The 26,468-nt window shown below is 41.6% G+C and overlaps 3 protein-coding genes across 6 annotated transcripts; all 3 read right to left on the bottom strand.

Moving 5' to 3' along the window:
* Positions 1–1,065: 1,065 nt before the first annotated feature.
* LOC311055557 (homeobox protein Dlx3b-like) lies at positions 1,066–5,593 on the bottom strand. Of its 3 annotated transcripts, none has more exons than XM_084071794.1 (4): positions 4,937–5,593; positions 4,366–4,864; positions 3,025–3,212; positions 1,066–1,976 (listed from the first exon to the last, which is right to left on the bottom strand). In XM_084071794.1, the coding sequence occupies exons 2-4, from the start codon at positions 4,727–4,729 to the stop codon at positions 1,527–1,529; spliced, it is 1,002 nt and encodes a 333-aa protein (XP_083927920.1). In that variant the 5' UTR covers positions 4,730–4,864; positions 4,937–5,593; the 3' UTR covers positions 1,066–1,526. The 3 variants fall into 3 exon arrangements, with proteins under 3 accessions (XP_083927920.1, XP_083927919.1, XP_083927921.1); XM_084071793.1 differs by having other exon boundaries at positions 4,366–4,890; positions 4,955–5,593; XM_084071795.1 differs by having other exon boundaries at positions 4,366–4,844; positions 4,955–5,593.
* Positions 5,594–7,431: 1,838 nt separating this feature from the next.
* Positions 7,432–21,004, bottom strand: LOC311056428 (26S proteasome non-ATPase regulatory subunit 11-like). Of its 2 annotated transcripts, none has more exons than XM_084073030.1 (13): positions 20,893–21,004; positions 18,195–18,296; positions 16,683–16,879; positions 15,367–15,424; positions 14,799–14,993; positions 14,569–14,713; positions 13,998–14,058; positions 13,760–13,822; positions 12,590–12,715; positions 10,710–10,745; positions 10,291–10,342; positions 9,599–9,751; positions 7,432–9,026 (listed from the first exon to the last, which is right to left on the bottom strand). In XM_084073030.1, exons 1-12 carry the CDS (start codon positions 20,981–20,983, stop codon positions 9,609–9,611), a joined length of 1,269 nt encoding a protein of 422 aa, XP_083929156.1. In that variant the 5' UTR covers positions 20,984–21,004; the 3' UTR covers positions 7,432–9,026; positions 9,599–9,608. The 2 variants fall into 2 exon arrangements, with proteins under 2 accessions (XP_083929156.1, XP_083929155.1); XM_084073029.1 differs by having other exon boundaries at positions 7,435–9,026; positions 9,609–9,751.
* A 594-nt stretch (positions 21,005–21,598) lies between these two features.
* On the bottom strand, positions 21,599–26,207 carry rpain (RPA interacting protein). The gene is made up of 7 exons (XM_084071847.1): positions 26,024–26,207; positions 25,104–25,295; positions 24,213–24,282; positions 22,938–23,055; positions 22,727–22,790; positions 21,999–22,139; positions 21,599–21,731 (listed from the first exon to the last, which is right to left on the bottom strand). The coding sequence occupies exons 1-7, from the start codon at positions 26,093–26,095 to the stop codon at positions 21,702–21,704; spliced, it is 687 nt and encodes a 228-aa protein (XP_083927973.1). The 5' UTR covers positions 26,096–26,207; the 3' UTR covers positions 21,599–21,701.
* Positions 26,208–26,468: the final 261 nt, after the last annotated feature.

The raw sequence follows: 26,468 nt of genomic DNA, 5'->3' as shown, positions 1-26,468 counted from the left end.
CTGATCTATGTGCTGATCTGTGTGTGTGTGTGTGTGTGTGTGTGTGTGTGTGTGTGTGTGTGTGTGTGTGTGTGTGTGTGTGTGTGTGTGTGTGTGTGTGTGTGTGTGTGTGTGTGTGTGTGTGTGTGTGTGTGTGTGTGTGTGTGTGTGTGCGCGTGCGTGCTTGCGTGCATGCGTGCGTGTGTGTGTGTGTGTGTGTGTATATACAGGTGTATTTATTGTCATACCAACTCACTCAAAGTTTCTAAGAATTCTTCTCATATATATATATATATATATATATATATATATATATATATATATATAGTATATATATAGTATATATATGAGAATAATTCTTAGAAACTTTGAGTGAGTTGGTATGACAATAAATAAACCTGTCACACAAATCTGTTCTCACGTGTCACGAACCTGCTCAACTGCACTGAGAAAGAAGAAATTGGGAATTTGTCAGGTGAAGGTAATGTGTAGGAGATACTCTCTGTCCTGTGTCCCTCCACCTATGCCTTCCTTCCTCAGTTTCTGCATGTTATGTTGTTGATTTCAACATGTTCAACATGTTTTCTGTGTATTTTGTCTATTGTGAGTACAGTATGTGTTGTGTTTTATGCTTTTCTGCGTCCGCATCCAAATGTCTAAAACCGAGTAACGTTTAGATTTCAGGTCAGTTCAGTTGACTAAACATAAACATACCTTTCCTTCTTTTTTCAAAATACCATTTGCGAATAATTCGTTGTTTTTGTGTTTTAACATCCTTGGAATACCAGATGGGTGGTTTAGCAAATAATTTAGGACATTACAATGACAATCTGAGTAGACACAATCTCAGAAATAAAGCTTTGAAAGTCAGTTGAGTTCAATGTATTTCTGTGATTATCAACTTAATTGACACCTTCTGAATTGTCTCAGCAAAGTAAAGTCTACCTATTTAGTACTCAAAAGGAGACAGATGAAACACTACAAATAATTTGCAAATAATGTGGACTCGTACTGTTCAGCAATATTGGCCTTACAACATGAGGACATTAATTTACCCAGAGGTATAATCTCTCCAAATCCTGCAAATGCGATGTCAAGTCATTGCTTTTGCTCAGTGTTAAGCTAGCAACGATAAATTACCCACTTGACACGTTGTGATGCGCATCTTTTGTCTTGTTCCAATCTGTATGTATGTCCTTGGTTGTTCTTTAAAGCACCTTTGAAAAGTTTGACTTGACAACAGAGGACTTAAAGTTTTAAAAGGTGTACCATTGCCATGCCAACGTGACAACTTCAGTGTTGCGTATCTTTCTAAATCCTGAAGATTTACTTCACTTAAGTCAACAGCAGGGGAATCCACTTCAACAAAAGAAAGTCTGTGGGTTTGCAGTCAAGACTCCTTTCCCAACATCACCCAAAATCCATACCAGGCTTTTTTTCTTTCGCTCTCTTTTTTAAGTCTTACCGCAGATCTTCAAAAGTCGACATTCTTCCCACAGCGCTCTGGTCAAAATGGCACCCAAAGCCCTTTGCTGGGTCTCACAGCATCAGTACACAGCTCCCATACTTTGTGTGGATGGTGGTGCGGGTGAGGCTGTGTGATGAGCTGAACCTGGCTCCTGTATGCCTAAATTTGCCCCCTGCTGCTGGTACCAGTTCTGGTGTGAATACTCCCCCATGTAGCCCGACGATGATGAGCTGACAATAGGCTGGAAAGGGCCCTGTCCACGACTGGTAGCATCTGGTACTGCATTATTTGGTGCTGTATTATTTTTGTTGTTACTGCCATTGCTATCGGCATTGTTGTTGCTCGTCTGGTTGTTGTTGTTGTTGTTGTTGTTGCTGTTTTCCCAAACGGCCGGTGATGTTGGGGAGTTGCAGGCCATGGGATCGCTGGTGTCTGGGCTGTGGTCAATCGGGATGTCTCCAAGCGGGAACTCTCCGTTCTTGTAGAGCTTCTTGAACTTCGACCGTCGGTTCTGGAACCAGATTTTGACCTGCAGAAGAGACAAGTGCATGTTTCATTGCAGTTGTCTGGATGTCTCTGTGTTACTTGAATGACTTCATTCATACACTTAAATGACAGGGGAGAATTCAGTCTTGCTTTTTTTTTTGCACTTGGATATCCTAGTATGCTTGTCATTCTAGCTGTCTAATCAGTGACCTGGGATATGAGGTGAACGCAATTTACAAGCTGGTAGACTTGAACAACTACTAGGAGTCACCGAGGGCCAGGAGGGTTTAAGGTGTCACAATAGTGGATTTAGAGGATGGCATTGCTGATAAAGACAGCACATGTTCAACAAATCTTCTTGAGGTAAACTAAGCATGACGGGAATGTCACATTCGTCAGACCATGATGCTGTGCTTCGCTGCACGTGAAATAGTAAACACACCCATGTACTGATTAGAATGGGATCACGTCGCTTTGCCAGATATGGAAACGGTCTGTGTGTGTGTGTGTGTGTGTGTGTGTGTGTGTGTGTGTGTGTGTGTGTGTGTGTGTGTGTGTGTGTGTGTGTGTGTGTGTGTGTGTGTGTGTGTGTGTGTGTGTGTGTGTGTGTGTGTGTGTGCGCGCGCGCGTGCATGTATGTGTATGGAAATTACTGGATACAGTTTTGGAGTAGGCAGGCTCTAGACCGGATGGTACTCGTTAAGAATGGAATGGAAACCAGGCTTTCCACAGGTACTACAGAAAGCCTGGTGACGCAAGGCTAGGCCCTGATTTTTATCACTCACATGTAAATAAGCCATGTGGCAATAAAAGGGTAGCGGCCTAATTCTAACCAGAGAAACAACACTCACCTCACGTCAACTTACTGATAGGGATCTCTGGTGCTGACTGACAAACACGCTTTCATCTCCATTTGGTAGTGGATATGTAGCCACTGTATTGTATTGTCTTGTCTAATTCTATTCTAAGCCAGTAGCTATAAATCATGCCATGGTTGTAATACATTTAGAAGTATACAATCTATTCTATTTTGGACTGATATTGGGTTCTATTCACTTGATTTTTGACACCATGTCCATCCACCTCCTCACCTGTGTCTGTGTGAGGCCCATCTGGGCGGCCAGCTCGGCCCGCTCAGGCAGAGCGAGGTACTGGGCCGTCTGGAAGCGCCTCTGGAGAGCTGCCAGCTGGTAGCTGGAGTAAATAGTTCTAGGCTTCCGGATCTTTTTGGGTTTTCCATTCACCATCCGAACCTCTACTTCTGGTTCCTCTTTCACTGCTGATGAGAGGGGAAGGGGTACAAAAATTAAGACAAAATCTATGTAGTCTACCTCATTGAGCATAGAGGTAGCATAAGTGCAATTGCTCATAGTTTATAATTCCTTGCCTATAAATAGGCCTACTATGTTCACCAATCTGCATATCCTAAAAATGTTTATTTTACTCATGGATTCAGAGACACAAAAATAGACACTGCTGCTGCACACAACCCCGAAATTTCAAAGAAATTCCGACGCCACTGTAACTTATAATTTTGGTCTGCGTGTCTCCCACAGACGTGGGGGGAGAGATTTATAGGTGCTTTTCATGTTGCCTGTAGGCAGTAGGCTTGCTTGAATTGTATCTTTTGTTTTGTCCTGTTGTTTTGCATATTAACTTTTCTTACAGAAACTCGACATAAGACATTGCGTGATACCGACCCGCTGGTGTTTCCAGTGACTTGATGATTGACATGTCGTGACACCTGATGCTCGTGGCCCCGGGCCAAAGCCCTGGGGCCAAGACAGAGTCTTCCAAACTGGAATGTCAAAAACGGTATACCAGCTTGTCGAGTTTGTTTTTTTCTACTACTACTCCACTAAAGGACCTCTAAACTTGTAAGCTCCGTATGTGTGTAAAACAGTGTTGGCAAAATGAAATGAATAAACTGAATGCCATCGTCATCATAAGGCCTACTAAAATAGTCCAGATTGAATCAGTGTGGGTTTGATGGATAGTCAGTGTGGCCTTTTTTTTGTTGCATTGCCTCATTGCATTTTGGCTAAATGTTGGCTAAACGAGGTGACCATTCATTTTGATATTTATGAACCTGACCAGTATGATCCTTGATATTCTAAAAAAAATCCTCTAACTGAAAGGAAAATTGATCATGAAAGTTGGTTGAAACTCTCTAATCTAGGGTAGTTGATGTGCCATAAATTGTGAGTCTTTTATAATCGTATTTCACTGTTGTATTTATAGACCTGGCCATCAATGAAATCAAGGGGGAACAAATTTCCATCAAACTCCCCCAATTCAGCACATTTCTAGAGGAAAAATAAACGAGTAGACTATAAGAGCAGAGCAGTTATTATATGGGACAGTCAGTGGAACATTTCTGACCGCACGGGACACAAAAAGAACTCCACTTTATCCCGTGCGTAAAAGCTTACCAACGTCTTGTAAGGGAGACTGGACGTCCCTGCTGAAGTGTCCGTGCTGCCGGTAGGACGCATGGGGGTAAGAATACTCTGTCTTGGCCACCGGATAGGTGCTCGCCGGCCCCATTCCGTTCAGATTATAGTGGTGATACGTGTACGGATTCATCGCTTGTGTGCTGGCGTAGGACTGCTGCGCCGTCTGGTAGAAGTCGTGGTGACCGCCGTGGCTGTAGAAGCCCATGTCCGTGGAGGAGGACTCGGGGAGCGTCGGGGAGTCCTTCGTGGCCGGGAGAGAGCTGCCAGCCGCGGGGAGCTCGGAGGAGCTGAGACCCGCGACGGCGGGTTTCTTGTCATCGTAAGAAGACTGTCCGTTCATGTTCGAATGGATACCAAAAACGCTCGCCCCAAAACACAGTTGCCCCGGGCCAATTCCGGGGGTATTCACCGGGTATTCCTAAACGTAACCTCAGTAAACTATGCCTAAACCTAACCTTATTCCTATGAACGTAACCTCAGTAAACTATGCCTAAACCTAACCTTATTCATATGAACGTAACCTCAGTAAACTATGCCTAAACCTAACCTTATTCCTAAACCTAACCTCAGTAGCCTAAACTATGCCTAAACCTAACCTTATTCCTAAACGTAACCTCAGTAAAATATGCCTAAATCTAACCTTATTCCTAAACCTAACCTATGCCTAAACCTAACCTTATTCCTAAACGTAACCTCAGTAAAGCGGTGCCAAACCCTAATCTTATTCCTAAACTTAACCTCAGTCAAACTATGCCTAACTCTAAAGTTATCCTCAGTAAAACAATACAAGAACCGCTGGTCCGCTAAAGAAATGGGGGCGAGCGTGTTTTGGGACGAGTCTTCCAGTTACCTTTTCGAAATACCAATGTTGCGGCGGCTGAGTTCTGACACAGCCTAGGTCTGCGATTCAAATCCCCTCCGGAATATGATTTTGTGCTGATTCTCAACGCGCAGAAATCCTCCCAAGATGTGTGAGTAAAGCTTGCGTCTAGATCCAAAGTCCCTTGGCGAGTCAGTGAGGCAGCGGGGCTGAAGGTCTGTCCGGTGTGGCGGGGCGGCGCCCAGCCCAAGTTAAAACTCCAAATTACAGGGCGCGCCGCGCAGAGCAGAGGCTGGAGGCTGGAGGGAGTGGATGTCTGCGATCTCATTGGTCCATCCCTGCCTCTGCCCCGGGGCCCCGGGGCCCAGACTGAGAGGACTGTCGCCTGTCTGGCTCCCCTGTTCTCTCCACAGAAACCAAGAGCAAAACCCTATCAGCGTTGCCAGGTTTTGCGAGAGGAACAAGCAACTAGGTCTACGAAAACGAGTCCAAAAGAAGCGACTACTATTAGGCTATGGCTATTTGGAAATAGCTGATGCGTTGAGAGCTTGTAGATCTGATTTATTTTTTTAAATTGTAATATATTTAAACATTTTAAACAACACAAATTGTGTCCTATGGGGGGGGGGGGGGGATCTGCGGACAAATGCATATTAATCTGGGGGTCCTTGCCATGAAACTGTTTAAATAATCACTGGTTTAAACAACATTACACAGTAAGCCCAACATAACCAACTACACTTTAGAAACAAGCCCCCCAAAACCCGCAACCACCGATATTTACAAGCAACCTTACGGAAAAAGGAGCCCAAAGTCGCTTATAATAAGCATACTTGGCAACCCTGAAACCTATCCTCTCGCCCTGACCGTGGAGAGGAGCATAAAACTCCATCCGTGGCCTGTAAACACCCTAACTTTATACACCTCGAGATGTTTCTAAATACGAAGTCTCTATGAGGCATGATTCACCCCCTCAATGTCGTTAAAGATTTAACTCACAATATGCCACTGGGAATGGGATCCAGAACAAGCTTTATGCATGCATAATGGTGTTGTGATAAGGTTGTTTACGCATAAGCTTAATGGTGATGTCCCTATTCAAATGCAGAATAGACCCAAATGCTGCCATCGACCTCTGCTGAGAGCTGTTTGCAGTTAATCAAGGGCTATTTAGAAAGGATATTCTCCTAGTTAAAGGGCTAGAGACTGGCCCCTTGGGCCTGCCACAAGCTACTGAGTCAGCTCCAATCCCAAACATGCACATTATGGAAAGCAAAGCCAGTATGGTTGTGAGCATGTAGATGTTGCACATTAAGCTAATCATCTGGGGACCCCCCAAAATAATTTGGGCACCCCGGTTTGGGAGCCACTGACATAGGCTACAGTAGGCCTACATTTGGCTGAGTGTGAAAACAGTTGAACATGAGAAGTCATAAATCAGTGACTTTAAGTTGTAGCCTAACTATTACAATCCCGACAAGTTGCAGAAGAGGTGGCTATCTGAATCTTCAAACGGTCAGGGGTCAGACAAGAACGTACAAAACTTAAGTTCAGAAATGCATCAGGGTTCATATGCCACATCTGGCGGTGGTGGGGTATTTTTTGAGAATCCAGCACAAACCATTGCCTCAATCACCGTAGAGATGAAGATCATGCTCATGGCTGAACAAACATCTAATTCTTCACGTTAATACACTGTACAACCTAATCTGGGAACCCATTCGGTTGTTGCCTCCTTTTTTGTGTAGGAACAGGAACTCTGTTTGGCTCCTCCCCTTTCTTAGTCCACTTCCTCCTGGGTGCTTCTGTGTTTATTCCTATAACAATTACTGTTGCTGGAATCCAGACTGATTCGCATTCAGCGGATATTTTTTTCTCTCACTTAAGTGAGAAAAACCTTCCCAATGGAACAAATCAGTCTGGATCCCAGGCTAACTAACACTACATGTTTAGGGCAGTGGTGCTGAGTGCTGACTAGCAGAATCTGTCTTGAGATATTACTCTAAGCCTAGCGTAGTGCCTCTTATTTCAAGGTATATCGACAAAAATTGTCATAAAGCAGTGGTCGTTGGGGTCCCTCCTCTACAAAACATTAATTTCATGTGATCGCCTAAGTGAATTTCAAGGACCCATGAATATTGAAACTAAATAAAACCAATCATATTAGGCTAAAAGTGACAAAGGCTGTACACACACTTAAAATATGTTGTGGAAACAATGCAGACATGTCATTGACTTTAGCAACAGTGATGCCAAAACTTCACTCATCCTCATGTAGTGTGAAAACAGAAAACAAATACACCAGTATTACAAGTATACAATGCATACCCTGCCATTACTACATAATTTATGACCCTGGCTGTAAATTTATGCTGTTGAACATGCACACATACAGGTTCAGAGTATTTAGTCACTTTCATGACCTTGACAATTGACACAACTTCAGGTTTCCGATTTTTTTTATTAGCACTTGTCTTTCTCTATGTAATATATGGTAAACCCTCTAAGTTGTTGCAAAAAAACAAATCCCCCAAATAGCACAGTTTGATTTCGTCTCAGCGAAACCTGGCCTGGCCCACTGTATCTACACCACAAAGCATCTCATAATGCAAAGAGTCCTCTCCAGTCATGCCCTGTACAAACCGAGCATTAAAAAGCACTTTGTGTAAACGGCCAAGTCCTCAGTCAGGGAGTGGCGCTTTTTACTCTGTTCTTTAGCGTTATATAAAAAAAGTGAATTGGGGTGGGCGGGGGTAGTGGGCATAGTGTGAATACATCAGGCCTCGAATAGACAGTGGCGCTTGGCAACATTATATACAAACAGGAAGTGAGGGTGCAGAGGTGGTGTCGGGGAAGTTGGGAGACACCGCGCACGGTAGTGAGGAAATGTAATCTCCCTGTGGCGTTTCTCAGGGCAGGGGACAGATCCTTGTCCGCTCCACACACAGACACGCATCCCCAGAATGCCTTTTGAGCGAGACACTTGGTATGTGGAAAGTTGATGTTTTGGGGGGTTCCAAGTTCACGAGGAATGAGGGGACGCCAATGGGGAAGGGGGTTCTCTGTATGTGGGAGGGGCAGAGTCAGTGCTTCTCATCCATGTTGAAATGGTATAAGTAAAAAGAGGGAGGGAACACGTTAAGAGCAAGATCAAAGGAGATTGGCGAGTCAAACAAAACTGAACAGAACAGGAACTGGAACAGGAACAGAACCATCAAGGTGAGACACAAAAACAGACTCAACCTTTCAAACCTCCCGCCATTACAATCCGATAACAGATCAAACTTACGTTTGTTTCTTTGTAGTTTTATCATACATGTATGTATAAGTACTGTATATGTATTCATTGATATTTTACAAGGATCCCTGATGGCCAGTGCAGACAGAAACCGAAACAGAGAGAGGGCCGCCCAGTTCCATTGGATAACCAGTGTCAAGAAAGATTAGGTGGAGAGAAGCGCAGTGCCTGGAGTTGTCCACAGGGGGGCACACTTTGTTTCAGATCACACACCCGTCATCTGAAGAAAAAAGAACGAAGGACTGAAAAGAGGGAAGGAGAGTAGGAGAGAGGAGGAATGGGAACAGAGGAGAGCAAGCAGCCGAGTCCTGTCAGTCTGTGGTTCTGTTGGTCTGTTTTTGTTTTGTTTTTTTCTTCAGTTGGTTTATTTGCTTGCTGGGTTGTTGAAAGTTCAAACTCTCCCCCTCTTCTTCTCTCCCTCCTCCACCCTTCTTCTTATCCCAAATGTGAAGTGCGCGATCAACAGAAGTCTGACTGGCCGACGTTGCTCCGGACAGGGAGACAGATGGTCAACAGTGTCTGCAAGGGAAAAATGAACAAAAACAAATCTCACATGTTGAAAGAAATACACCAGCATTTATTTCTAGACCAATCGTAGTCAGATGAGCCCTCCATTCAACTAACCGTACAATAAGAACACTAAAATTAGTTTTCCCAAATACTGTATGTCTGTATCCACAAGTTAGTCTCAAAGTGGATCCTGCCGATCCACGTATAAAGTTACAAATCCCGATGACATTTTGTTGGAAATTTAAATGTAAACTTTGTGTTGATTGTACTACTTTAAATGTTAAGAAGAAGATCCGGTAGGTATGCTTCCTTACATGAAACAACCAGTTTGTTATTGCACATTAAGAAATTACGATACCTTTACCAATAATTGTAAACAGAAATGTTTATCTAACCCCATAGTGACGTTTTTGTTTTCAAGGGTGATTATGTGACACATTTATGTAGAACACAACCTGTCCACTAATACATGAACATAGGAAATCCTTTAGTTGGAAAATGAAACCTGCCCTATATGCATTGAATGCGTTTGCTCATTCTGCAATCTGCACAAGATAATTAGTAAGATTTTGCATCCCCACTAGGACTGACCTATGTGAGCTTCTTGGCTTTGTTGTAGAGAGAGTCGACTACTTTGCTCATGTTCTGAATGGTCTCCAGAGCTGCTTCGTATGTCTTGTCCACCAGTGGCTCATCAAAGATGATCAAAACACCTTCGCCTTGGTCCAAAATACCTAGTTTCATTGAAACAGTCAGAGAAATAACTATTAACAATCAACTAAGTAATCCCCATTTCCATGGGGGGCATCTTCAAAAGTTTTTGTTGTTGTTGCTTCAATTAGACAGGAAAATGAGAATACTGACAGTAAAACGACGAGTCGGCGACAGACAGGGTGAAAGACATGCAACACAGGCCTTCAAGCAGGAGTCAAATAACTGATGTTGCAATCATGGTTGGCAGAACTTGGCATACTATCCGGTCAGCTATGGTGCGCTATTAAGTAAGTGACGATGAAAGACAGTAAGGTAGGGGTAAAGGAATGGTGACATGCAACACAGGTACACTGAGTTGGGAATCAAACCGTGAACATTAAGGCTGATTTATACTTAGAAGCAAGTGGGTGCCGAAAAAAGACAATCTACAAGTTCACAACAGCGAGCTTGTAGATCAGCTATTTTTGGTGCGTGACATGGCAGTCATTAACCAGAGCCCTGGCAAGGAAAAGATTCAGGAACACACAGCTGGGATTGGAAGAGTTTTACAGACTCGTACCGTGAAACTTCTCGTCCAGAATCATCTGTGACAATTTCCTCTCCACATCATCCTGCGTGGAAGAGAAAGAACACATCTTTATACACTATACTATACTTACTTCCTGCTGATGGTTCTATCTTCTAGCATCTTAATTTAGTTTTTTACCTATCATGTATTTTGCTGCTTTCTGTTGATTTTCTTGCCAGTTTTGTTTATCCTAGCTCAGTTTTATCATTAGAAACTTGCAACAATGTTTGAGAATAGCTTCAATAGACTGGAATATGTATGGAGATCTGCAAACATGCCGTTTCTCTGACAGGATGATTATTGGCAGACCAGACAACAGAAACGATACAGTACAACTCACTGATAATCTATCAAACGCTCAAATTAATGGAAGTGGAAAGAAATATTGCAGAAACGGGTAGCACCCTTACCTTAGAGAGTTTGATAAGAATGGAAATGTGTTCCATCTGTTGGGAGGGACAGGGAGAAAGACAATTTAGAGACCCAGCAATTTAAGTGTTTGTGCACGAGGGATATACTGTAATTGGGGTCAATGTTATACGACTCTGATGAGGTTCTGCACCTGCCTAGATTTTCTTTTCTCTCCCAGGTCGTAATATGGTGACAAGTTGGGCAACATCTTTGATTGATTGATATCTTTATTGATCATGAAATAAAACATATGTCACATGTAACATACATCTGACCCACCATAATCAAAAGGATAATGCAAAAAACGTACAGCTTGTTTCCATTGCGGTCAACTACTGTCGTGTCAGACGTTTGATGTGGCAAGCAGACGTGCGTTCTCACACCCAACCCATAATAGGTTGATGCACCATGCAACCATTTAAAACAAGACAGGCACGCAATCAGAAACGGACTAGAGCCATGTGAGACACGCCTGAGTGAGGCACCAGCAGAGTGGTGCAAGTTACATACTGATAGGATTTGAATCGTAAATCATGCCGTCCTCGACAACATGCGACGCAACAGGAAAGCCTGACGAGTCAAACGTCTGACACTTGTTCACCTTACCCAACTCGTCACTGAAGTAAGACCTGCGTGTGAGAATGCATACATTTTACAACAGTCCCTTTCACAGCTAACGCCCATAGTTGACCTAGGGAGGATGTCAACAACCACATGCCTCCTCTCATACACATGGAGTCCACTACCTGCTGAACAGGTACCAAACTGTAGGAGTCACTAATGCTGCGACAAAGAATCAGTGATGTTGAACCGTTTCAAATGTAATGGGTCCCAGGACCCACAGGTGGTCATTCAAATGGGTCCCAGGAAAATGTAATGGGTGCCCAATAAAATGTTTTCTTTTTTCCTTCTCTCGCTTTCTTTTATCTCCAAGAGTTATAATTGTATCCAATTATAGCTACATTCATGCATGTTCACATGATGTAATAATTAAATTTATTAAATTTGAAAACTATTTGTAAAAAAAAACTATGTACAAAATAAATGTCATATCATAATCTATCATCAACATTCTAATTCAAAGAAAAATATATATCCTATATAGAACAGGTGTGTGTGTGTGAGAGAGAGAGAAAGAAATACAGACAGAGAAAGAGAGAGAGTGAGCAGGGGATGAGAGATGGACAGAAACTGTGGTAGCCTACAGTTTTAAGATAATTTACACTTCCCAGGGGAAGAATAATAGAAACAGAAAAGTAGATATGTTTGCGACAGTTTTTATTGCACTGGTGTTTTATTTTTACAAAGGCGATTCCGTTCAAATTAGTTATTTACGCATGTGTCTCACCGAAAACAACGATTTACGCGTCGTACATCAGTTTCGGTGCGCAACACTCCCGTACACTCAAGTATAAATGCACATAGCCAGCGCGCAGAGAGGGAAGGGGGAGGGGGACACTCTGCTGAAAAGGAGACGAGTCCCGCAAGTGCAGTATTATATTAACATTGCTGTGTTGTGCGGGAATGTGCCGCATTGTAATTGCTGAATTAGTTCATAATGTAGCAGGATAAAATAGAAAGCAGTGATGGTTGGTTCAATGCGTCCTTTCTTAAAAGTAAGCGTTAAGAGACGCAGGATGCAGATCGTTCAGCATCTCTGATAGAACACAATCCCCTCCCGGGCTTCCCACCTGCAAACACCTGGCCAATAGTGTTTGATGGGCACGTAATTTACCCCTTAGTGACCCAGATACCCTCTCTGCCCAGAGGGAAGTTTCTATTCTATTTCATTTGACTCCCGTTTTATTGTCCTGAAGCTCTCTGCATTGTAGGCTGTAAAATGACTAAATGGATAAAGATAAATTATCATGAATAATACCTGGACTCTGGAGAAGGGCTCTATGACTCTGATTAGGTTCTGTTCCAACAGCTTGTCATAGAGTTTGGTCAGGTGTGTGCTGATGATGGGGTCGTCCTTCAGCTCTGCGCTGTACTCCGTTAGCGCCTGGAGAGAGAGAGAAACTGTATTAATTAGGTAATTCATATCTCTTATCACCTGCCAGCAAGACAGAAACCAGAAATGAATTCAATTAAGCACTTGAGCGATAAAAATGGCACATTACTCCCCCCCACCCCACCACCCACACACACACAGTGTATTGTAGTGATGGTTTATGTGAAATGTCACATCTCACTGAACATTTTAAGTACAAAAATAATGTCGCTGAACATTTTAAGTACAAAAATAATGTTCGCCATCATCTGAAAGCTTCACTTTCTTTTCAAAGAGAACAGTACAAGCTTTTATCTATGAATCATACAGAAAACAAATGGTCTTGATGGACCATCCTAAATGTAGAATTGTTTTCGTTGTTGTTGTACTGTGAATTTAGCTGCCATATTGACAAAGATTTACACACATAATTACACACACGGTATATTTATACCCAAGTCATGAATTATATTACACTAAGCTATGTACTGTAAAAGATTTTACCGGGCATAGATTGTATATTCCTCACTATCCACTGCCGATTGACTGTCATTTACCCACAATTTACGCACATAGTAAATTGTCTATGTAGACTTGGACATTTGTTATACCTGTTAATACTGTTATTATACTGATAGTGGTCCTTGACTATAATGTTAATTTACTGTTAATGCACTTCGACTACTTTTATAACTATGCTTGTAAATAGCTCATACACCAGGCTAATCCCAGACAGTCCAAGTGCTGTGGACAAGAGTTCTGTAGCATACCTCAGTACTACTATTCCTAATCCATAACCGGCAAGCTTTTTATTATTATACAAATTAATACATTATTATTACTATTACTACTACTTCTTACTCCTATCTTTTTTTCTGTATCTGTTCTGTGTTTCATAACTGCGGTACTGCCATGACAAATGAAACTCCCTCATGGGATCAGTAAAGGTCTATCTATCTAACATCGTTGAAGGCAGAATTAGAACATTTTGTCAGGAAACCGACCTTCAAAAAAAACGTGTACACAGATGGTCTGACATGAACTCTGAACACTCACCTTTTCAAAGTCTGCCAACGACCTGTTCTTGCTGGCTTGTGCCACAGATTTCAATGAGTCTGTCTGCAAGGGAGACAAAGGAGAGATGTTTACAACAGCTTATGAGTCATGTTGACAGTTAAACAGTACACATGTTTTGTACTTTATAAATGAAAATCAGCATTTGACAAGGATGTAAGAGTATATCCACATCTTAAAAACTGTTTAAAGATGTAATCGACCCTGTCTGTGGGGGTACCTGTCGTCCTGCGTGCCGCAGCGCTAGTTTCCCACTGGTCAGAGACTGGACTTCTTCTGGCCTGAAAGAAAAGGAAAAAATACAAAAGATCAATTACACAGCAATCACAGTACTAGCCAATAAAGGCAAACACCTCTAACTTCTGTTAAAAACGAATTTACATTACTGCTACTAATAATATACTATCAACGTCTTTAACAAGAATACAAAAATATTGGGCAGAAAAGTAACCAAGCATGTTTCTAGCTCATTCCTTGAGCATGTATTTGTTACTAGTGGTGCATATATACGTTCAGTGCCATATGTGTTAGTCACTGAAGTACATATAGCTTACATGGTTAGCATGATTTTGCAGAAATCAAACTGTTAAGTATACTTTCTGATTGAGCAAATCTTGCAATTGGTAGGCCTGTAGTTTTCATATATAGATTTGCAGAGGACATCTTTCCTAATAGTATATATCTTACTAATTAAGCATGGATTTGTAGAGTAGATTTTGCACAATAGTGTATATCTTACAAATTAAGCATGGATTTGTAGAGTAGATTTTGCACAATAGTGTATATCTTACAAATTAAGCATTATTTTGCAGAGCAGCATGTATTTGAGAGAAGTGATGGCTTTGGGGTGGTCAACAGAATCGTAGCCCTCGAAGGCTTCATAGAAGTACGAGTAGGCGGTCTTCCAGTCCTTCTCCTCTGCTGCATGGATGATCCCTGGAAATCACACACAGTTACACATACATGGATACACATAGATGATCATAATACACTTTCACACACTCACACACCTATACTCTACCTGACTGCATGTCTAGTGCGGCCTGTAGTTTGGGCGGGCAGTAGATAGCATTGGCGGTGGTCCTGGCGGAAGTGAGGGCGGCTCGGGCTTTGGGCAGATTGCTGAGGCCATGGTATGTCTTACTCTCCAACAGCTGAACCTCCACCAGCAGAGCCTTGTCATCCATCTTCTTCAGCTCCATTAGCAGCTGTGATTCTGGAATAATGGTTCCAAAATATATATATTATATATATATATATAATATATATATATCTTGCAACAGAATGGTCACAAGTTTTATTGCCACAACAAAAGTTAAGATGTCCTGTGTCCTTCAGCAAAGTGCTACCTGCTCACACTGAAATTTACAAGTCAATCTCGCACCAAAAGTTATGCAACAGGGTATAGTTATAAATATGGTTTTGACACTGCCAGCTGCCAGTGTTACTGCAGTCAGCTCTGATAGCTTGTGAGTTCAGTTAGCAACAGCAACTAAGGACTAAAAGCTAAGGACATAATTGTGGCTCTACCTGACACTTGCAGGACACCAAACATCATATTAGAACTAAAAGTAAACCCAGAGACTCACCTAGTTGTAGCGCTTCCTGGTAGCGCTTTGTGTCAAAGTACAGCGAGATGAGACGAGCCTGGGTGGGACACAGGAAATATTACTTACTGCAACTTAACAATCCTGACAATTTGCATTAATTTCAAATGCACCTATAGATCTGCAGAATATCATACTGTCACAGAATATCCTTTAACCTTTAATATCTCTCCTCCAAACAAAGTTTCTAGTTCTACTTTTAATGAATAACGTTATGTAGCACATTACAAAGTGCTTACTCAATGACCAACGATGAAACGGGTAAAATACACTGCTCAAAATAATTAAGGGAACACTTTGATCCCTTAATTCTTTTGAGCAGTTTGTGTTAGCAGTATGTACACAGTTCATGAAAACTGAAAATATTGTATTTCTATTGGGCACCCATTTCTTTGAGAAGTATAAATCAAATAGGATCAAAACAAATTAAAAAAAATGTAATACAATGAAAGTGAAATTAATGAAATGATATGAAATGGAATTATCGATATTTAAAATTACTTGATTTGAGAGATATTTCATAACTGACATTAATGATAGAATAATAGAATTTTGCTCCCATGAAACGCGTCTTTAGGTACTCAGAAAAGTGCTATATAAATTTGAAGCTTCAGCTTCAAACTTTAAATTTGAATCAAAGATTATTCCAAGGTTTCTGGCAGAGGGCTTGATATCACCTGCCTTGAATTTTGGCCTACTCCATATACTCACAGCTAGTGTTGATTTTGACAGCAAATTTGTATTCAGTTTTAGTCATAGTCTTTTGAATCAAATTCCATTTAGTTTTAGTCATATTTTAGTAATCTGAAATGTTTTACTGTCAGTCTAGTTTTAGTCGACTAAATATCATAATATTATAGTCGACTAAATCTACAGTTGATTTAGACAACTAAAATGTATTTTGGCGGTGCCTTGATGGCTGATTTTACACCGGGTTGCATGCTGAAAATAGCCGATCTACAAGCTCTAGATCTGCTTGTAGATCGAAAATCTGCTATTTTCAGAGCGCAACACAGAGCGTAACCTAACATAAAATGACTTGTCTTTTAGTTCTACTGGATATCTTCTCCACTAGTCCCTCCCTAACATTTTAGTCTAGTTTTTATTTGTTGATGAAATTGTCAATATATTTAGTCTTAGTTGTAGTCATCATAGCTTGGTTTTTATTTAGCTTTTATTTAGTTTTCGTCAGTGAAAAAGGGTAGTCGACTAACATTTTGTGTCATAGTTTTAGTCGACGAAATCAACACTGCTCACAGCTCTGTAAAACAACTGACACTCTCTCCTCTACCACTCACCTCCAGGGCCTGTCTGAGGAAGGTCCTTTTTTCTACCTTGGCCCACTCGATACACTCCAGGCAGAGCTCCACCTCTTGGCCCGTGGCGGCCTCCATGTCCAGGAAGAGGTCCAGTAGCAAGCGCACCAGCCGCGCTGCCTTGGCCTTGGAGATGGAGTTGAGGAAGGGACGCACATACTTCAACAAACCACCAAGCTCTGGAAGGAGGGGATGACGCACGAAAGCAGAGTGACGGAAGGAGAGGAAGAGACCAAGTAGGGGGAGAGAAATAGAGAGAGATGCAGGGGGATTAGAGCCTGGCCGATACTGTATTTTTGTGTCTGATACAGATATTAGGGAGTAAAATATAAACACACACAATCCCTCAAATGTGATTATCAAACACATTATTTGCAATGATCTGTGGTTATCAAACACAACACATTGTATTTAATGGAGGACGGATATAGTTTTACAATGAATGTTACTCTCCAAAATTACATCAGTACATTGCAAACAGTAAACTGGAAATGCAATCATTTTAAATAACTAGAAATAAAGAACAACAATTCCTGAACCCAAGCATATGTTTATGCATTATGCCTATGCTTTGAAAAAAAGGTTTCGTATTAGTGCCTACCAGACAACATATTAGCAGATACTGATATATCTGTGATAGTAGAACAAAATAAACTTGATCTGGCTCTATAAGGGGTGGAGAGTGTTGGCAGGTGAGTCAATATTTCAACAGAAGCGCTGACCATGTCTCTAGCTAGAAGCAGTGGCACACATCTATTTTGTTCACATGCATCTGTGATCAAATCACTGGTCTACATGCTACTATGGATGGGATGTACACATTTAGCGTACACATTTATCTGCCACCTCTATATTTTTAAAACACTGGTGGTTTGGTATTCGGTTACTTGCCAAAGTGGCAGTGGCAGGTATATTAAACAAATCACAACAAAAGATTGTATTGTATTTGGCTGGTTGCCCACAGTTGAAAAACTGTGCAGGCTTTAGTGCACTTGGTGTCAAACCCTTTTCATGCTTATAGTACAACAAAAAATCAATTTCCAAATTAAATAATGTGGAGCAGAGAGATCTGACAGACTGAGTTCATGGAATCAGATTAATTCACCTAATTGTTAACTGGTGCCAAAATGGAACCGGCTATTGATTTGAACTCCAAACATGTAGGTTACCCTAGCCTAGCTTGATTTCAGTACAAAACCAGAGCCTAGCCTTACTTTGAATTTGAAAGTCTTCCATCGGATCCTAAAGCAAGTCAAGCACCTAGCCTTGGATCAAGACGGTCATCGACAGTCTTTTATCAAGGCTAGCCAAGCACCATGAGTCACTCAAAACGCGTCTTAAGCATAAATCTTGCTCTTATTTTTAAAACTTGAGCCTGACCCCAAGTCAAGCACCTATAGGAGAGAACTTCAACAAATGACCAGACTTGTGTTGTTTATCCCATCCTGTCGGGGCATGCCAGGGTCAGGTATATAAACACCATTGTGTAATTACCTGCAGCTTGTCCGGTCTGGGCCAGCAGACCCCCCAACTCCAAGATGCTCTGCTCTTTGACACGAACCGCCTCCTCATCACTTTCCTGGATGTCCCGTTTCACTACAAAACCAAAAATTGTTTAATTTGTTTACTAGCCGGGTCATTAACCACTTAAACCCCATATGGTTGAGCGGAGTCCCTCAGGGCTCTATACTAGCCCCTTTCGGAACCCTGAATACCTTTTTTTGGGAAGGCGGTATCCAGGGTTCCTTGACAGTCAATGTGCCCGATTCACTAAGCTAGTCGTAAATATCAGTGTAAATAAAGTGACTAAAGTAGGGTGTAATTTCTCTAAGTAAAAACCGACATGTCCTTCACAAAGGGCTGTGTAAATCCCTGATATGTGCGGATCACAGATGTTCCTCATTTTTGCCTGAAGGTCAGAGTTCATATGGAAGATCCTTTGCATTGCTCCACACCCCCATTTGAGACCATAAAGCTAATGGTAAACCGGGCCCAATGTCTTCTCCCATTCACTCGCTGGTACCACTATCTGGTCTTGGACAAATATAACGTATCTAAAGAAAGATACTTCAAAGATGCATTAGGGTGCCGCGGAAACGTGCGTTGATCGGCGTTGCGATTAAACCTGTTTAATCCATATTTTAAAATGTAGTATTGCTATCTCTCGCGCACCATGTCCCGCCTCCCCCGTCTTGTGATTGGCTGGAAAAGTGCATCTAGCCAATCACAAGACGGGGGGCCAGGGCATGGAGCGTGGAAGAGAGGAAAAGTACACTTTAAAATATGGATTAAACATGTTTAATGGCAACGCCGATCAACGCAGGTTTCCGCGGGACCCCAATGCAGCTCATAGTATCTTTGAAATCTCTCTGCAAAACTTTAGAGATGCTATATTTGTCCGAGACCAGACAGTGGTAAAAGCGAGTGAATGAGAGAAGACGACTTTCAAGGGACCCTGGATACTACCTTGATTGACTGAATACTCTAATAGCAGTTTACAAACAAAAAGCACAGGAAAGTACCATTCAATACAAGGTCTGCTAGAGGATTTTAAACCCAAGAAAGCCTATGGCTTGTTTCCATTGGGGTCATTTGTACTCAATTCATCCTTCCCAAATACAAAAAAGGGTCCTGAAAGGAGCTAGGCTCTATACTAGTGTCTTTTATGTTTTCTGTTATTGTGGGGAAAGCTTTTGCTGAAAACAGCCGATTGATCTTGTGATCCTCTGAGCTTGTCAATCTGCTATTTTCAGCTTTCCCCACAATACAGATGCTGGGGTTTAAGTGTTAAAGTGCTTGCAAAACTATGTTAATGAGGCGGTGGGATATTGCATGTCATTGTTTGCAACAACTCAAATCAACTGGATCACCAAAGCACAAGGCCACAAAACGTCATGTTATATCTCAAACTCAATATCTTGACATATTATGGTTACATTTGGTGGGAAAAGGTCAAGGTCAGTTATTGATAAACATTTGGTCATGCAACTCCTGAACTTGTATGAGACTGATTGCATTTTAAAGCGTAACTAAATCCAGCTGATGGGCCACTAGGCTCTACTTGGCGTCTGTTATGTGATGATCATCTCCACATCAAAACACAGACTGTTAAAGAAGTTATCATTTACTCCATGTCATCCCCCGTGTCTCTGTTTATCTCCCTATATTTGGATAATCTAGCCTCAAATCAAGTGAATGGCAAAGCTTTCAGTGAACTGGCAACCAGCCAAGTGGCTGCTGGCCCAGTGAACTATTAAAACTGTAAAATAATAAATACACAATGATGACAACTACTTGTCTATCACCACGTTCACGTGGTTCTTCTTGCTCAATATGAACAAGGACGCGATGATATCTACTTGCTGTGACTCACTAATTAATGTCAGACCCCAAAAAAAGATAAATACACGTTAATGTCATTGTCACAATCGGCCTGGCAAAGACAAGAGGACCGCTGCTAACATTCCCTGCAAGCTAACGCTAACTAGCCAACTATATAAACGAAAAGTTGGTGTCAATGAATGGGCTGCTAGATGGTTAGCATTAGCTTAGCTTGCGGACCGGTAGGGCTAGCCCATGGCTGCTGACTCACTGTGGTAGTGGAGCAGAGATGGGCCAGCACCACTGTTGCCAGATTGTGCGAGAGAAACAAGCAGGTCAATGAAAACAAGCCCAAGAGAAGCGACTATAGCTATTTGAAAATAGAGCTTGTGGATCTGCTATTTTCAAAGAACAATCTAGGAAAACAACTCATAATTTAGGAATATTTTTAAATCCACACAAATATCGAATGGGGGTCTCTGGCACAACTAGCCAGGGCTATGGCACAACATATTTTCTGCAGACACTTTCATATTAATATGGGGATCCTGGACATGAAAATATTTAATTGTTTAAAGCAACATTTAGGAAGCAAGCCCCAAATAAGCAACTGCACTTTAGATTCAAGCCCAAAAAAACCGCAACCACCAATATTTACAAGCAACTTCACAGAAAAACAAGCCCAACGTAGCTTATAATGAGCAGACATGGCAACACTGGCCAACACACGGGGCTAACTTAGCCGCTAACATGTTAATGGTAAAATTGGCTGTACCACCGCTAAGTCTACCGCACATTGTCCATGTTTTAGACAGTGTCTTTGGCTCCAAAGTAGCCTATTTGCTGCGACACGGTGCTTGTCCACGCTTACCTATAGAATGTAAGATATCAATAGAGGCATTCCGGTCTGTTCCCATAAGAGACTGTGCTCTTTGAAACTCAGCCACTGCCGCGGCCGCCATCTTTCCTGTGCCTGGCTCCTCTCCGGGTCTTCCGTTCAGGTCACTGTGGACACGGCGGGTCGATGCTGCCACCTGTCGCTATTTCGATGCAACTGCGCTACAGCAGTGGTTCTCAAAGTATCACACATGAGTTGGGTACATTAACTCTATGGCAGTGACTGACCCCAGTTTAAGAACCACTGCACTACAGAACACTTGCACATCATGGAACTTGAATGATATCTGTTATATGTACTGATATAAATATTATTTGTCATTAAGTTCATATAACATTCAAAATACATCAGATGTATTACACATGGCTTGAGGGAACAGTTTTTCCTGTGAATTCCCCATAATTGGTTCAGTTCCTAATATTTCTCATAAAAGTCTCATTATAAAAATACACTTTTTCACTGACTGCATTATGTCATTTGTTTGGAATCAGAAGCCACACAGGCATATAAATCATGTCACTGATATACTGTCACAGTTATACTATTAAATTAAAATCACGCCAAGTTAACCATTTCCATGTTATTAAAATGTTTGCATAGAACGTCATGGAAATAACATAACGAATTACACAGATTTAATAATCATTATCACCATTATAAAGAAAACTACATTCTACATAGTCACAGTATATATTAAAACAATCTTTATTTCACATAATGCACAACATAAACCTTAAAATGTATAGGGAAAACTCAAAACCATCCATGATCGAAGCAATATTTCAGAGAATGATGGAGAGGTAGTCACACGCCTGAAACAAGAGACCAGAGAGATTCAGTCACATAAAACAGTCCATCTTCTGTATGTCACAAAATCAGTAGCGTCTTGAATTTTAATGTTCCATAAGATTGGACTGAGGACAGTGACCAATTTACATGTCATTTTCCCCAGGAGTTTATAGCTGATGCTTTCATCTAGTTCAATTTCAAGCGTACTTATCTGCACAGAACGTGGTAATGCTTAGTCATGATTCATGAACAGAAAATCATCCTGAGAGACATGAAACTTTCAGTCCCACCTTGCAGCTTATCATGAGGTTAGAAGAACCTTCTGTGTTGGCCACCATGGTGAAGACAGGGTTACAGAGACATCCTTCCATGTGTTCTGAGATTCTTGACTCCAGGAGACCCCGAAGAAACTCTGCGGTGATGTTCCGTTGCTGGACAGTAGACATTTAACACACAGACATTTAACACCATCAACCTGGCTTCCCTATTGTGGGCATGCGATAATAGATTCAAGAAGTTATATTTGTCACTGACTTATACTATACAGGTACAAGTGGCGAAATGCAATCATTCCAAAAAAAAAAGTTCTATCTATCTATATAGACGGGTTTCCGAGCGACGTCATCACAGAGCAGAATGCGCAATCTGCGCATGCCTGGGGGTGGAAGGCGCGTTCGAAAATACAGCCCTGAGCGGCAGTGAGCGCACTGGCCAATACAAACTAATAGGCGAGTGTGCTCCGGTGCGTAATTTCCAAACGCACCCATAGGCTTCCCCCCGCAGCTGCGCGGTCATATTCCTCTCAATGTTTACTAACAGGAAACCTTTCTATATAGTGAAAATAGCCACACAATGAGTTTGTAGATCAGCTATTTTTGTGATCGTAATACAACGATGTATAGGGCTTAAGTGGTTAAATCAGATGCCCCCCGTCCAAAGTTCATTAGGAAATGAATAGCCCCTCAGATATAATTGTCCTTTTATTTTAACATTTTACAGAAGAAAAGTTTAAACAAACCCTTGTGTTGATGTACAGTCCACATGGGCAGGAGGTGAAGTGACTGTTAACGGTCAAGTTGTTCCTAAGAGACAAAAAACATTTAAATAGTTTCCCGTCATACTCCAAAAAAACGTAAGATAGAGGAAAGTGCCTCAGCCACTGTCCAAACAAATGGCCACGGTCATCCAGTATGTGAAAATATCATTATAGCTTATAGATTCAGACTTACATGTGACATATGGGGCAAATGACATGAGTCTCCTTGTCCTCCATTCCTTCAACAATGGATAAAATGTACTGTTCCTCAAACTGCATGTTCCTCTCATACTCGCCAATAATGGACAACTCTAGAAAAGAAAAAAAAAGAAAAAATATCACACCCAGTGTTAAGTGGGCGGTGTGGTCATCACAGTGGGCATCACAGTGGTCATCACAGTGATGGAAGCTCACTTAAAAACAAAAATGTGTTTTTTAAGTGCATAGTCCTATTTATAGGTTATTAATTTCATCATAATTTCATCATGTGTCTCGCAATGGCGTGTACAATGGGTGTCCAGGGGCCACCCATTGTGGGTGGAAGGGGTGTACAATGGGTGGCCAATCACAGTGCAGGGTTGGGGGGTACAATGGGTGGCCAATCACAGTGCAGCATTTGTCAATGTCCCAACCTCACATATAGGGGCGGCTACACCGCCCAAAAACTGTTTTTCATGATCAGGGATGAAAGAAACCTATATTGAAGCGAAATTAATCCAATGGCACAGTATTGCATAGCAACTAGTTCTTTAAAGCCTAGTTCAGAACAAACATTCATGACGAGACAAAACCATTGTATGGCCGTCATTGCCCGATTTAAACATATGACTGTGTCGCACACCGAAAACAGACAAGTCTACAAGGTCACAATGTGTTGCAGATGCTGTTTTTGTATACAATACCGCCGTACAACAGAGCCTAAATTGAGCCTTACAGAGAAAAAAAAAATCAATTAGCCTCAATTTCACAAAGCCACGACCCTGCCAGGAAACTCAGGACGTAGGCAAAAAAATAACGCTCCCTGTTCCACTGGATTCCTCTGTTAATATAACCATTTAGACCGAAGAATCTGTGTCATTTTTAGATCTATGGCTATACAAAAAATTTGAATAATCGTGAAAATGTGTGCAACATTTGAAACTCAAATCTTTGCTTTTAGGAGGTTCCACAAATGTCTACTAAATCTCAGACCGTTTTTAGAAAAAAAAGGTTTCTATGGCAGCGGACCCCCCCCCCCCCCCCCCCCATCTCAAAGTATTTTGTTCCAGAGATTTGAGTTAAAAATGTTTGCTTTCAGTGCCGCGCTATGAGCTTGTATATCTGCTATTTTTGAATAGCCAAAGAAATCTTAAAATGACACAGATGCGTTAACATCTTTCCTTATACGAGATATTCTTGTGGCTCTTATCCTCGTGGCTCAAAAGAAAGACTAGTGCTACTCAGAAGAGGGCTGGTGAACTGAAATTACCTTGAGACATGAGCTCCTGTTGGATTTCCTCTAACACTGCCAGTTCATCATACTCCATGAAACTGAACATCTGGAGAAAAAAGACACAGGTAGAAGGAAAGCTGAAATGGAACGAGGAACTTGGAGGAGCTGAAAGCTCCGTTTGAGTACTAATATTTCATATCGTTGCTGTCGGGCTGAATCTTGCATTTCCGTATCTAATTTGTTTTAAAAGTTTATTTTTTTCATAAATGAATGCCCTACCTCTATATCATATACAGTCACATACACTCAATGCAAGTTCTTGTGGGAGGGGGTACCGCCACACGAGTCCACAGCATTCTAAATGAATGTGCTCACCCAATGCTATGACTGGCAGTCAACTCGTCTTAATGGAATCAAATCAATGTTTAGTGCTGCTGTGAATGTCACCCCGATCACACAGAGAATGCGAACTATGCGGTCCATGTGAATTTTGTGGAAAAGTGTACATATTCATCCAAATAATATACAATTTCTACCAGAACATTCAAAAGGGATTTGATACGATAAGACGATAACTGCCAGGTGCAGCAATTGGTTATTGGGCGAGTACACACTCACAGAGCGCAACTATTTAGAATGCCGGAGGTGAATCCCAACCCAAGAAACTGCATTGAATGATCCAACAGTAGTATATGCTGTAGTAGAACACTATCCAGTCTATGGCTTGTGTCACCAAGACATTTGGGGGGCAGGGGAGCATACCAGATTAGGTCCAAGTTTCATCACATTGCAATTCTAGTTTAATATGGTTTTATGAAATTGTTTTTGTATGAACAGTACAATCCAGTGTAAAAACACCCGTTTGTAGTGTACAGTACACCCTCAGTGTGAACACTCACTCAGGGTTTTACTGTGCGTGATGCCTACCTGTTCTATGCCACTTCCCCCCGACAATAAAGGCAGTCTTTGGTCTTCAGACTGCAGTGCATTCCACTCCAGCTGCATCACCTCCTGGACTATGATGGAGCCCTTTGCATTACATTGCTGTTCACCTTCTCCCAACTGACGATACCTTTCCAGTAACCGCGAACGGCTGTTTCTCAACCTGTCCACGCAGCGCTAGAGGAAAAAGCAGTGTGATTAGATCTACACAAGTGAAAATGCATCACATGATCAACACGAATATTAAATGGCAGCAAGCTGGAAAGATTCATTCTTGATTGTATTAACGTTGTCTGTGTCCTGAACACCAGCGGTGGAAGAAGTACTCCACAATATGGAAATGCTCTGTAAAAAGGCCTGTGTTCAAAATGTTCCTTGAGTACAAGTATGGCATAAAAATAAAGTACTAAACTGTTTAAAATAGCAGATCTACAAGCTCACAACACGTTGTGAGATTTTAGATGGGATATTTTCGAATAGCCTATGTATAAAATAGTTCTAAAATGGTTAATGTATGTTTTATAATATAATAAATAATATCTGCAAAGTAACTAGTAGTAACTCGAAGTTTTGAAATAGTGGAGTAAAAGTACAATATTTGCCTGAGATGTAGTAGAAATAGTCCAGTTAAGTTACTTTACACCACTGCTGAATACGAAGTAACATGTAACATATGACATGCCATTGCCAGCTAGCTGCGCGTTTCCATGGGACCCTAATGCATTTCTTTAGCATCTCTCTGCAACACTTTAGAGACGTTAGATTTGTCTGAGACCAGAGAGTGGTACCAGCGGGTGAATGAGAGAAGGCAATGACTTTTAAAAGGACCCTGGATACCGTTTATCCCAAATACACAAAAAGGCTTCCTAAAGAGGCTAGCTGGCCAAGCTTATTTCGTCTCTTACCTTCCGAAATGTTTCTTTCCATGGCGGCGTCGTTCCCTTGTAAAGAGAGCGGTGTCTGTTCACAGCATCCATTTCTAAGTGCTTACAGTTTAAACGCACCAAGGCAGCAAACTTATTATAACTGACCGGCTAAAGTGTTGTGTTGCACGCCGCGGCTAAATGGAAAACAGTAAACACTGCATCTTATAAGTTGGCGCACCGGAAGTTGATGCACGCTATGACGCAATGCATGATGGGTTGTGTAGTTTATTGTCATTGCGTGAGGCTCGGCAACTACAGATTCCTGGCTATATTTATTTAAATCAAAATAAGCCCGTGGCAAACAGTTCTCTCTAGAAGAGAATATGACTTTCTTAAAAATATATTTTTGACCACTGCGCAACCCGAGTGCCCACATTTGCCGTCTTTTTAACTGATTGTACGGCTGTACTTAAATATAAATGTC

This window comes from Gymnoscopelus microlampas, assembly GCF_963454915.1.
Source record: "Gymnoscopelus microlampas genome assembly, chromosome: 11".
In the NCBI taxonomy this organism is placed as follows: domain Eukaryota; kingdom Metazoa; phylum Chordata; class Actinopteri; order Myctophiformes; family Myctophidae; genus Gymnoscopelus; species Gymnoscopelus microlampas.
Note: the sequence above shows the minus strand (reverse complement) of the source record. Positions and strands in the feature narration are given on the sequence as shown.

What these genes read in the sequence shown, in the direction of transcription:
- LOC311055557 (XM_084071794.1), bottom strand. Translation starts at nt 4,729, where the DNA reads ATGAACGGACAGTCTTCTTACGATGACAAGAAACCCGCCGTCGCGGGT. An exon ending in GTCTCCCTTACAAGACGTTG is followed by an intron (nt 3,213 to 4,365) that starts GTAAGCTTTTAC and finishes CCCTCTCATCAG; the next exon opens with CAGTGAAAGAGGAACCAGAA. An exon ending in TGGGCCTCACACAGACACAG is followed by an intron (nt 1,977 to 3,024) that starts GTGAGGAGGTGG and finishes TCTCTTCTGCAG; the next exon opens with GTCAAAATCTGGTTCCAGAA.
- LOC311056428 (XM_084073030.1), bottom strand. Translation starts at nt 20,983, where the DNA reads ATGGCGGCCGCGGCAGTGGCTGAGTTTCAAAGAGCACAGTCTCTTATG. An exon ending in TGATATCTTACATTCTATAG is followed by an intron (nt 18,297 to 20,892) that starts GTAAGCGTGGAC and finishes TTGGTTTTGTAG; the next exon opens with TGAAACGGGACATCCAGGAA. An exon ending in CCAGACCGGACAAGCTGCAG is followed by an intron (nt 16,880 to 18,194) that starts GTAATTACACAA and finishes CCCTCCTTCCAG; the next exon opens with AGCTTGGTGGTTTGTTGAAG.
- rpain (XM_084071847.1), bottom strand. Translation starts at nt 26,095, where the DNA reads ATGGATGCTGTGAACAGACACCGCTCTCTTTACAAGGGAACGACGCCG. An exon ending in GGGGAAGTGGCATAGAACAG is followed by an intron (nt 24,283 to 25,103) that starts GTAGGCATCACG and finishes TTTTTTCTCCAG; the next exon opens with ATGTTCAGTTTCATGGAGTA. An exon ending in ACCTCATGATAAGCTGCAAG is followed by an intron (nt 21,732 to 21,998) that starts GTGGGACTGAAA and finishes CTCTTGTTTCAG; the next exon opens with GCGTGTGACTACCTCTCCAT.